General features: G+C 30.8%; 1 protein-coding gene across 1 annotated transcript; it reads left to right on the top strand.

The window, feature by feature from the left end:
- Nucleotides 1-4,491: 4,491 nt before the first annotated feature.
- Nucleotides 4,492-5,580, top strand: LOC137835006 (nicotianamine synthase). Its single transcript, XM_068643300.2, has one exon. It carries the CDS (start codon nucleotides 4,559-4,561, stop codon nucleotides 5,411-5,413), a length of 855 nt encoding a protein of 284 aa, XP_068499401.1. The 5' UTR covers nucleotides 4,492-4,558; the 3' UTR covers nucleotides 5,414-5,580.
- Nucleotides 5,581-13,357: the final 7,777 nt, after the last annotated feature.

The following is a 13,357-nucleotide window of genomic DNA, read 5'->3' as shown; positions in this document are numbered from 1 at the left end:
AACTGTTTTGTTTTATGTTTTTGTTTTATTGTTTGTGGGAGAAAAAGGAAATACAAAATTAGGTATAAAATAATAGGTTTGGCAAATTAATTAATTTCAAATTGTTTTTATGAATAATGTTTTAGGTTTTTAATAATTTTTAACAGCATTTGAAATTTGAAAATCTAATTTTGATAATTATTAAAGTAAAATTTCAAATATTTATAAGGTTTGATTATATAGTCTTTATTTTTCTACCACATGCAAATTATTAATAATCTTTATTTTTTTACTTCCTTTTTTGTGTGGACTAGGCCATGCTAGTTTTGTTTTTTCAATTGTTTTCTAGCTTCCATTCTAATTTCACTTTGTTTTTATTTCTTTTGCATCGTCTTGACCGACGCATAATGGTGTTTCTGATACACCTGGGTTAGTTTGACCGACGATATTTTGTCCATGTTTAAGTCTGCTAGGTCAACGATATCCATGTCTGTCTCAAGTCAGTTTGACCCACGCAATGTTAGTTGCTCTCCCTGCCCAACATAAAATAAACTTTGCTTCTGCTCTTTTCTTGTCAGCTTCTTGGCCAACGCATAACCAACGTTTTTTCATCAATTTTCGTTGGTTTGTGTCACGTTTTGGCCGACAAAAACTCTCATCCATATTAACTCGAATTAAAAGCGTGTCTAGTTGTTTAAAGTAATCATCCACACTTAGCGCGCCTTCATGAAACCGTTGGAGTTTCAAGATAAGGTCTTTCCTAAAGTGTGGGGGTACGAATCTAGCGCGTAAACATGCTTTCAAATCGTTCCAAGAGACCACGGGCGGCCTCTTGTGTAGGTCAATGTCCATGAGGTATTGATGCCACCATTGCATGGCATAGTCCAAAAATTCTAAAGAAGCTAACTTAACCCTATGCTCATCCCTAACCCCATTTACATCAAAAATTTGTTCAACCTTAGCCTCCCATCCTAAGTATACATTGGGATCACTTTCACCACTAAAACTAGGAAGTTTTACATTAGGAGAACAAGGGCCAGCCACATGTTGGCGCCTCTCTTCATGGTGATGATGTCTTGGCCTTGGATTGTCTTCATAATAACCATGAGAAGAATGGGAGTGCCTTGAAGAATGCCGAATAGGAGGAGGAGTTCTTCTCTGACGGTTTTGATGCATTTCTTCTCGGTTTAACTCCAAACTTTGGAGCCGTGCTTCCATCTTCCTTATCACCTCAAGATAGTGAACATTGGATTGCTTGGCATTCTTTAAGTCTTCATAAAGGGCTGCCTTTGGTGGTGAGCACGGTTTGGAGGACTCTCCACTAGAGAAATGAGCCATGAGCAGAAAATACACAAAAACAGAAAACAAAACAGTGAAAGAAACTTGTTAGACAATTAAAAACAGTGAGATATAGGTTGCTGGAAAATGCCCAAGAAAGCACTCAAACCACTCCAAGAAAATATTCTGTCCTCAACCAAGCCTTGCTTGTGGAATGGAGTAGCTTCAAGTGAAATATGTCACAGCAAACCAACTTACTTAAGAACAAGTCTCCACACAACTTTAAGAAGAACAAAAAGACAAGCAAGAAAAGGTGTAAACAATAAAAGCTAAACCAAAAAAAACAGAGAGCAATGTATGACAAACTAGAAAGAATATGAATGAAAGACAATCAAGAATATTCCTTCACTCTAACTTTTAATTTAGTTGGGTCTTCGCACCATTGATCTCCGACCTTAATGTTTAAGTTGTATTTTGAAAAATTATATGCGACCTCTCTTGAATTTATAGTGAAGTAGATAGTTTGATGGGGTATTAATTATATATTAAGAATGCTAAATTATATATATGTATATAACTTTTAAATTAAAAATATTATGACAAAAAAATAACATAACAAGTTTAAAAAATTTAATAATTTTTTTTATTAATAGTAATATAATGATAAATGTTATATATTGTATCTAGTAAGAGCCTCGTCTTGGAGACTGAGAACAAATGGGTTTGGAAGGGTTGCAAGTTGGTAGAGTTTCCTATCAAATCTACTTACGGCTTATTAAGGGGAGAGAAAGCATAGGAACATTCGTGGATGTACAACTTTTTCTGGAGGATTAAGGCTCTTCCTTCAGCTCATGTCACTACTTGGAGGGTGATTGGAAACAAGATTGCTACTAAGGTCAACCTGGAAAGACAAGGAGTTCAAGTTGAAAGCAATCTTTTTTGTTTGTGCAGGGTCTCAGAAGAGTCGACAAGTTATCTGTTCTTTGGATGCAAAGTCGCTTGGCTAGTTTGGAATCTATGTTACGCTCGGTTAGGAGTGAGCTCGGTAAATCTTCTCTCTCCCACATTTTGAGCAGTTTAAAATTCTTGATGCGACCACTTCAGTTAATCTTATTTTGGGTAATGTTTAAATTGCATTGGTAAGCGAGATTTAGAGACGTAGGAATAAATGTTTATTTAATAGAGGAGTCTTATTCTGAAGTCTTTTCCTTGCCACAAGTTTAGGTTTGGTCTTGGATCTGGTTAAAGGTACCATCAACGAGTTTCTCATTCTTTGAATGGTGTCTTGAACCTCTGGTATGTATGTATTCAATAAAAAATTGTTGATAGAGCGACATGGTTAGTCCTTAAAATTTAAGTCATTTTTAGCTAGTTTTAGCAAGGTGGGCAGTTGAGGTTATTTTTGAGTTCTATGTCTCTTTTGCTTTATATTTCTCATACTTGGTATAAAGTATAGGTACAGACTATAATGAGGCATACTATTTATAATTAATTTCATTTAAAATTAACACTAAAATTATGTATGACATAGATTAAATAGATTTATAACTACATATATTACATGTGTTTGTCATTAAAAATTATAATTTTTTAGTGAATCAAATAAATAAAAGATAAAAAAAACTTACAAAAAGTAGAAGAAGTGTGTGGCATGAAAATGATCAGAAAAATAGTAAAGAAATTTGAGATGTATTCAGCAATTACTACAACCTGTTCAGATAACCATAACCATACTGAAAAATGTTCATAAGATTACTGATCAGAACACATTATTTAATATATTTTTTTAAATCTTCACAAGAGCTAGAAATATTCTCAAAAAAACATAGTTTATATCTATTAATATATAGCATAGCATGTGATCAAACAATAGTTTTATACATTTATCAGATTATTTTATGTTATATATTCCTAAGTTTATTTTATTAAAAGAACTTTCAAAGATTTCCAATTGTTGACTTGCATGCTCCATGCTGCAGAGGAATATGTAGACTAATATTCATCTTTTAGTGTTAGTGACTTGGTGTGAACACATTGCAGGCTTCGGATATGCTTCAACATTCTCATTCTACACAGAATGTGAAAAGAACCAAATAGAACTTAAGATTCCATCTCTATTCATTTTCCTCAATTTATTATTAATGAGACTAGCAACTTCCACACGCTTGATGATTCACTACCAAAAATTGACAATTTTTTATTCAATGATGTCACAATATTTTTTTGTATACATGCACAGTATTATGGTTATAGGTTTAGTTATGTCCATGAAATTGTACTAAACGGTTATGGCCACAAATTTTTTCTATCATAGTGCATATATAATAGAAACAGATGCTGGTCTTAAACAAGAAAAAACCATTATAATATTTAAAACAAAATTCTTACTCTAACCAAAATAAAAGTATACATAAATTAATATATGTAAACTTATATATACAGCTTTTAAAAGACTAATACAATATCAAAATATTTTATTAAAAAACAAATAATAATAAGAATTCAATCCATATTTTCTTGCACTATCAAACACATGAAAAGGAATCCCATGTGAATTTTTAAGTAGTTATTATTAAAGATTTATTATATATAACTGTATGTAATTGAATAGGAGAAGACTTTTATTATGTATATATACTAATATATTAACTATAAGGAAAATGTTATAATCGGTATCACGCATTAAAGAATAAAAAACTATTAAAAATATTATTCTAAACCCAAATTCAATGTATTACTAACATAATTTCTAGTAAAAAATTTCAATTTATTAATTTCTTAATAATATACCCACAATAAAAACGTAATTAATAATAACAATAATAATATTTAAATTAAAGGACTTACTAAATTAAAAAACCACTTAGCTAACCTAATATTTCAAATTAAATAAATTTTTAAAAAGAATTTACCCAATTCAAATAAATAGTAAATACATTGCTAGCTTAGGCAAGAAATAAGCCAAGTTAGACATATTTTGAGTCTTTATTTGTGATGCATAAAATTTTGTATCATTCCAAATATTCAGATTATTATTAGACAACACCTATCTTTCACCATCATGTATTCAGGTGTTTACATGGTTAATTTGAAGGCATGAAACACCCTTTTGTAGTTGACTAGTTATGGATTTCAGAACAACATAGTTAAATAATTGTCCAACAAATGGTTGTACCTTTCAATCCATGCCCATGAAGCTATAAATAGTTTAAGCTTTCTCACTTTTTTCCACAAGGCAAACAGAAAACCTCAGTGTTGTGATTAATTTAGTCCAGTTCATCTTTCAAATCATTTCAACCCAATGGCTTCTTTCCAAAACATCAACATTGAGACTCAAATACCAGAAGAGATTCTCATAGCTCAGATTATGCAACTTCATGAAAGCATCTCCAAACTTGAATCCCTTAGGCCTTGCAAGCAAGTGAATAGCCTTTTCACTCGTCTTGTGAAACTTTGCACTCTCCCTTCATCCATTGACATTGAGGCCTTGCCTCAAGAGGTGAAAGAGATGCGTGACAGCCTCATTAACCTTAGTGGCCATGCCGAGGGACTCTTAGAGTTTGAGTTCTCAACCTTCATAAGCCTAACACCCGAGCCCTTCAAGAATGTGACCCTTTTCCCTTACTATGGGAACTATGTGAAACTAGCACACATGGAGAACAAAATCCTCAAAGAAAATGGGATGGTTAATGCAAAGAAAGTGGCCTTTGTAGGGTCAGGTCCAATGCCACTCACTTCCATCATAATGGCCACTCACCACATGGAGTCCACACACTTTGACAACTTTGACATTGATGAGAAGGCAAACGAGGTGGCTCGAAAGATTGTTGCTTCTGATGCAGCACTTGAGAAGAGGATGAAGTTTGTGACACAAGACATCATGGAAGTTAGAGAGAGGTTGGGGCAATATGATTGCATCTTTTTGGCAGCACTTGTGGGCATGAATAGGGAAGCAAAAGTGAAGATTTTGGGACACATAAGGAAGTATATGAAGGAGGGAGGGATCTTGCTTGTGAGAAGTGCAAAAGGGTCAAGAGCTTTCTTGTACCCTATTCTTGAGGAACCTGACATGGTGAATTTTGAGGTTCTTACCATCTTTCACCCCACAAATGATGTGATCAATTCGGTAGTTCTTCTTCGCAAGCCTAAAGCTTAGTTTCACCACCACCACCCCAACTTGTAGTTCTATCTACTTGAAGAAGATAAGTGCTATGTAGTTTCTATGTGTGTGTTTGTTGTTGTGTTACTTTATTCTATGCAAATTAAAAGAGTTGTATTAGTAAGAATTATAAACGTGCTAATAAATATGCTATTGTTCACAAAGAGTATTTCCACTCAATAAACAGCTCATGAAGCACAAATTTTATTTATTTATTTATTTTTGGAAAAGAATAATTGTACTACTACCCTATAATATATATGGAGTTGAGATTACCTATTTCTAAATCACTACAAGAAAATCATTAACTAAAAAACTAATTTTAGAGATGAAATAATTAGTTATTATATTGATTAAATTAGAGACTAAAAAATTATTGGTATCTAATTAAAGTAGTTTCTAAATTTAAAAACTAGTTTATAAATTGGTATCTAATTCGCTATCAATTTTAGAATCTAAATAGTTGATAGCTAAGACCTTAATAGCTAATTAGATACCAATTTAGAAAATAATTTATAAATTTAGAAACTACTTTAGATACCAATAATTTTTTTAGTCTCTAAAATAACATCTTTAATTTAGTCGATATAGTAACTAATTATATTTTTATCTCTAAAATTAGTTTTTATTTAATGATTTTCTAGTAGTGAATGGTCCATACAATATATACGAAGTTGGAAGAGGATAATTGTACCACCTAATATACATATAAAACCAACTACGAAACCAAACAATATGAATTGACTTGAAAAACTGATGGTGTTATAATAGATTGAATGGTAACAACTCATATTTGGATATTAACATAGACCCAAAAATTTATTAATGTAGTTGATTCTCTAAGAAGTACGTACTTAATCTATCTTTTATTTACTCGATAAATATTTCTAAAACACTTTTTTACCTCTTACTAACTTGAGTGTTAGAGAATCTTTTGCAAGTGGACCATCATTTGGTAATTCTAAAAGAAGATCAGCTACCATCCTTCAGAGGATTCAACTCAATCAACGCTCGACTTCCTCAAAACCTCTTTAAACCCACCAAGGACGATTCTCGCCCAATCTTAGTAAGAACATTTGGTGCCCACTGTTGAGTTTGGGTAAAACTATTTTCAAACCACAACTCTTATGGTACTCACTAGAAGTCAGACTATAACATCAACATCATCATATCGTGAGATGAACTCGTCTTCCATTGATGCCTTAAAATCATATATGGAGTCTATTCTCTAGAAGAATGAAAAAAATGTTTAGAACGTCGTCATTATCATGCATAACAAGTTTGACAAAGACTTGAAACTTCTATGGAATAAACATCAAAGCGAGTTGTAGGCTATCCAATAATAGCTCACTATAATACACCAAGATTGGATCACACCATGATTCGAGCAAAATTTGAAAGAAAAAAACTCAAGACACAGAGTAGGTCGCTGAGTCTAGTCCATTGTTTCGATAAACCTATTAAGAATACAAGTCGACCAGTACAAGGTACTTGACCGCAAAAGGTACCTACGAACTCACTCACAAAAAAAAATCATACCAAGAATCAATCCCAAGTTATTGGCCTAATCCAAGGTTCTTCCACAAAAAGAAATCATGATGTGATAAGCATATGTCTTTCAAAGTTGTGTTGAATGCAGATATGCGTGGCAACCTAGCTGGTTTTCACCCCTTCACAACAGAAGTCATTAAGGCTCGACTTCTTAACAAATGGAAGTTGTCATGTCTTGGAAAGTACGATAGCTCCTTTATTCCAGAGGCATATGTTAAGGCCTATCTCACCCAAACCAGTCTTTTTTCGAAAGATTTAGGAGTGGCACTACAAGAAATGATTGCTTTATCGAAGGAAAATTATCGACAATTTTTACTGACAAATGTAAATATCGATGAATTTATTTTCGTCGATAATTACTGATGAATTTTACTAACAAATCTGAAAATTCAACAAAAATGAGTGAAAATCAAAATTCGTCTATAATTGAGCGTGAAACATTATCTTTCAGTACTATTTGTCGATAACTTGGCGCCAATACTATTCAATAATAATTACAATACTATTAATATTAATAATAATAATAATATTCAAAATGTTCATAATAATTATACTGTTAATATTAATAATACTAGTTATAATTAAAATAATATTAATAATAATCTATACCTATATATAAAGAGGATTCCTCTTCAAAACTGTTTTTGGTGTACACAATTTTTTTCTTAAAGGGAAGAATTAACCACTCATGTTGGCCATTACAAGGATGGAAAGAAAGAAAAGAAGATCCAGAATTTGTCTCCTTGACAGTTGACTCCTTTATAATTTTCTATCTCTCTCTATTCTCCCAATGATGTCTAGGGTTATGTCTCACGCCTTCTATTTAACCTAATTGGGCTTGAGCTAAGTGACATCTCACTTAAGCGAGTTTGACGAGAAAAAACTCAACTTCACAGGAGTGAACTCGCTTGGGCGAGTTTCTCTAAAGCGATCTTGCTTGGGCAAGTTTTGAGCGAGTTTCCAATGTTCCAACTTTCCCTCCTCGTCTTGTTCATTCTCCTTTAGCCCTTTCATATTCGTTTATCCTAGAATCCTAAAATTAACCCAAATTTGGGAATAAATCGTTCTCATTCATCTTATAATCATAAAATATGTAAAAAAAATTAAATTTTTAAATTAGGGGTTGAATCATAACTATTTTATCAATAAAAATTCATAAGTGTCTATCTTTTAATATGAAATATTACTAAAATATAACACTTATCATTTCCTCATCAAGCATTGCAGATTTTTGCTCAATTGGTGTCAACTTTTTCACTTGGACTTATAGTCTAATTTTTTTCTATTTTTTTTAACACTAATTTTTCCTTTTTGCTCATTTTCCATTCTTTTAAAAATAACCAACTGTTGTGATTCACTTCCCTGATTTGGTATACATACGGTTAGTTCTCTTTCTATCAGTGAGGAAGGTAGGATTTCAGTATTTGGTTCAAGGTAAGTGTATTAGCAGTTAAGGTTCAATGATAAATTTTTCATGTGAGTTTTTTGGTTGGTCGTTTGGCTATCAGGTTCAAAACATTTTTAAGAAAAAAAAATTCCTTGATCCTTTCCATGCATCATATGTTTACTTTGGATCTTAAATTCAACACAAAACCATATGAGAATATACTTTTAGTCACTTACCCGATCTTACTATTTGTACCTTACCAAGTAGAGCCTCTCCTTGAGTTGTTTTTGTGTGTTATGTGAATTCCTGCCTATGTGATCTGTATTTTTGTAACAATAATGCACTAACTATCTTGGTTGTAGCCTCTAACATTCATTCTCATATTTTCTCAATTTCTATTGACTCTACTTCATCTATGTTTTCAAAAGAATGAATTCTACTTAATATTTTCACAACAAATTAATATTCATAATTTTTTTTAATTTTTTTTTATCAGCAAATATTCATAATTACTATGTCATAATATTCAAATGAAAATATTTAACAATCAACAAGACAAATATCTAACCAAGGTTTAAAATACAAAATTCAACATAAAGTTCTAACTATGTTACACACACAAAATGTTGAATATTTCATATTTGTTATTTAGAGCACTCACAATTGATCTCATTGTGTGAAGATTTAGAGCACTCACAATTGATCTCATTGTGTGAAGTTTACCTTATGAGCCTTCACTGCTTACTCTCTTTTCGAGAGTATTTTTATCACTTGTTGAGAGGTCTTGGTCTCAGGGGGAGATTAAGACTCGTTGCTTGGAAAGGTGTTCAATACTTGATGCTTGGAGGGATGTTTAATACTTGTGTATTAATACTTGTGTACCTGGGGAGGTGGAGAATATTTGTGTACCTTGAGAGCTAAAGAATACTTATTACCTGGAGAGGTTTATAATACTTAAGGCTCTTAAGCGAAAAGCTTAACGGGACTAGATGTAACCCTAGTGTTTGAGGTGACTAGTATAAATATGTGTATAATTTTCTATCCCTTATCTCTTATAATTTGTTTTTTATAGTGACTAATAAAAAGTTTAATTGAGTTCAAACTCCATTCAACCCCATTCTGAAGACAATTGTACCTACATAAGATCAGCTACCATCCTTCAAAGAATTCAACTTGATGTATACTTGACTTCCTCAAAATCTCTCCCAATCCATCTCAACTCGCTCCATCTCATTAACAATAACTAAACTTAGCATGCACATCAAAGGGAAAATGCTAATCAGACTCTCCATAATGTTGTATTTGGATTGAGGAGTGGAACTGTGAGGATTTGAGGAATGAGGATTTGAGAGGAAAGTGTGAAGAAGGTAAGTGTATGGATTGAGGTATATTAGAGTGAGTGTGTGAGGAAAGTTTAAAATAATAATAAATCATATAGGTAACTTTTATCCAAACTCATTAAATAAAAACAGTAATTACTTTTAGTTTTTTTTAATTATTACTTGACATATTTCTTTAAATTATAAAAATAAAATATTTTAAAAAATAAAATATTTTAAAAAATAAAATATTTTAAAAAATATTAAAAGAAAAATATAATTACCTATTTGGTCCCTACATTTAGGATCAATATTCAATTTACTATAGTGATTTTAAAAAAATCAATTTGGTCCCAAGAATTTTTAAAAGTATGTTATTTTGTTCCACCAACGACATTAACTATTGGTATGCACTTGTGAACTTAACACTTAGGGACACATGGGACAAATTTTCAATATATCGACATGGAAATTCTGCTTTTGATATGAAATTGGGAAAAGGAGATCAATGGTTTAATTGCAGTCAGTGATTGCAGCCATAAATACCACACAACACTACCTAAAATGTCCACCAACAAACCATTTACCTTTTTAAATGCTCCAAAATGGTCCATAAAAAACATGGAGAGGGACATCGTCCTTCTCGTTGGCGGTTAATGTTGATTCCTCTCCACCCTCTTTGATGGCAACGTTTGGAGGTGGAGAGGGACGAATTTATTTTTTTCAAATCGAGGGAATCTTTGTTTTCTTTCGAAGTGTCTTCGAAACTTGTGGGTTCCCAAGCCAAAGAATGATGGCAAGTGAAATGGCAACAAATTGTGGTCGTCAAAGATGAAAAGGGAGGGTTGAGGTCGAAAAGAATAGAAGCATCAGTAAAAGATTCCGTTGAAGTATCAGCGATAGCAAGACAATGTTGGAAGGGCGATGTGTTGTCATTTTGGTCGTATAGGTCATTTGAGCCTAGAAACGATGACTCCATCGAAGATTAAATGATGGAATATTAAACTTGAGGGGTTGGTTCATTTTGAAGCCATTAAATTCAAAATCAACAAATTACTAATTGCAATTGAATCATTAATTTCCTTTTCCCAAATTCAATTTGTTTAAGACTAAATCATCAAACATAGAATTTTCGTGTCAGATAATGACATATTAAAAATTTGTCCCATGTGTCCCTAATCATACTCCACCTTTGAATAACAGTGACACTTTATATGTCACATCATCAGAAGTTAATGTTGTTTGTGGAAATTTAACAGAAAGGACCAAATTGCATACTTTTTTTAAAACTTTGGGACCTGATTGCATACAGAAAGGACCTGATTGATTTTTTTAAAATCACTGTAATAAATTGAATATTAACCTTAAATGTAAAGATCAAAAAGATAATTATAAAAAAATAAAATAATAATTAAAGCAAGATATAATTAGATATAAAACACTATATTATAGAAAAATAAAATAACAAGAAAAATATAAACTAAAAATAGGACCAGTGTATAACTAGAGAAATTAAATTACTTAAATATAAATAAATAAATAATAAACAGGACCAATGTGTATCTGAAAATAAATTAAATGACATAAACATAAATAAATAATATGTAATATGACTAGTGAATAATTGAAGATAAAATAAATAACATAAATGTAAATAAATAGGACCAATACATAACTAAAGATAAAAATAAATATGAGTAGTGTGTAACTTAAAATAAATTAAATGACATTAAGGAATGGAAAATAAGTCATTCCCAATGTGTATTGTTTGAATTGTTCTTGATGAGAAAGTTCTTGCATTAAGAGAGTATTGGTGTGAATATAGATAATATTCAATTTTTTAGATTGGATAAGGGAATAGGGATGGGTATGAACATATCTTCTCCATCCTCGTCTCCATTTCATCCCTATTCGTCTTTACATTTGTTCCATTTTAAAGTTATTAAAACACTCATAGTTTATTAACCTAAAAAAGTATATCTTCACTATTGTCTTTGGTCCTTAGTTTTATTTCATTTGAAAAACCTTTCTTTATTTTTTTTTACAAAATTTCCATTCTCTCTCTCTTTTAATTGTTCGGTTTGTTCAATATCTACAAAGTTCACTTGAATCTCTAATGTATTTTTTCTCTTATAACAATTTTGACTACACATTTTTTTTTGTGAGAGTTTCATTTAAATTGTGTATTTCATTTCAAGAAACACACACCTCAATAACATTTAATTAAATAATTTATAAAACTATTATTTCTACTTCTTTTTAATTTTTTTATTAGTTTATTTTTTTCACATGAAAATGTTTGATTCTAATTTTAAGTGTTGAATCAAGTAAACATTTTCATACTTTGATTTCATATATGTAATTATTATTTTTTCCTTATAAATAAATAAAAATGTGTATACTTTTGACATTTAATCTTAAAAATATCATTTTTCATTTTTTTTATTGTAAAAAATTTAATTAATATTTAAAAGAGTAATTGATATACTCAATGAGCATAGTGATCATACCAAAGTTTCATGCTTGTTATTTTTTACGGTTTCTCCTTGCACCTCCATATCTTTTTCTGTCACCTCCATACAAAACATGAAAATACATTTTTATCTTTCTCATACCACCTCCATATAGTAGCTTACAGATTATATAATCCAAAAATACATTTGAAAAAAGACATCCAGATTACATAATCCAGAAACTAAAAAAAACTTCCAGATTATATAATTCGAAAAGTAATCATGCATATGAAAAAAGGCTTCTAGATTATGTAATCCGGAAGCTAATTACAAATTTGAAAAATGATTTCCAGATTAATCCAGAATATTACAGAGGAACATTTTTGAAAATACGAAAATTTATGGAGGTGAGAGAAGAAGGTATGGAGGTGCAGGAAGGAATAAACAGTCGGAATTTCTACTGTGAAAATTTCTCACACTTACCCATTCACATCCCTATATCTAATTCTATAGAAAGTTTGTCCCATATATCATAATCTAATTTATTTTTAAAATTATTAACTAAATACATATTTTATAAAATATGAAAGACTTCAACAAGTTTCCGTTCTAAATATTACTTTTTAGAAAATATATAGTTGTAAAAATACTTTTGATTTAAAACTGATTTTGAAAATAATTTAATTTTAAAACCCATATAAAATAAATTTATAAATACTTAAAAATATCTTCATTTTGAAAATATGAATTTTAATTTAAAATCCAATCAAATTGTTTAACAAATTATTTTTATTTTTAAATATAGATGAAATCATGGATGATATAATAACCAACCAGCTTTTTAAGAGGATGACCAATAACACAGGACTACTGAATTAGGATCTGCCATTCCTCAAAAGGATTATCAGGACACAGTGAATAGAACCTTTACATCAAGTGTTTTCTATATTTTGTATTTCTTTAGAGTAAGGTTTGAATGTAATAAATTGGACTTCCTTGTGGCCTAAAGTAGGAGGCAGAACTCTAGCTTCTAGAAACCTTATTGAGCGGCATACTTAAAGTCACACTTCTCATATTTAAGGACATTTAAAATTATACTCTAGATCTATGATTAGTGACATAAGATTAGAGAGTTAACCATGCTTAGTTTAAATTTGAATTTCCTTTCCTTAATCTAATCACACGATACTCAATTAATAGGTGTCGTCCCTCTTATATTTCAGACATTATA

The sequence above is a fragment of the Phaseolus vulgaris genome, chromosome 5, assembly GCF_051622355.1.
Source record: "Phaseolus vulgaris cultivar YP4 chromosome 5, ASM5162235v1, whole genome shotgun sequence".
Classification (NCBI taxonomy): Eukaryota; Viridiplantae; Streptophyta; class Magnoliopsida; order Fabales; family Fabaceae; genus Phaseolus; species Phaseolus vulgaris.
Note: the sequence above shows the minus strand (reverse complement) of the source record. Positions and strands in the feature narration are given on the sequence as shown.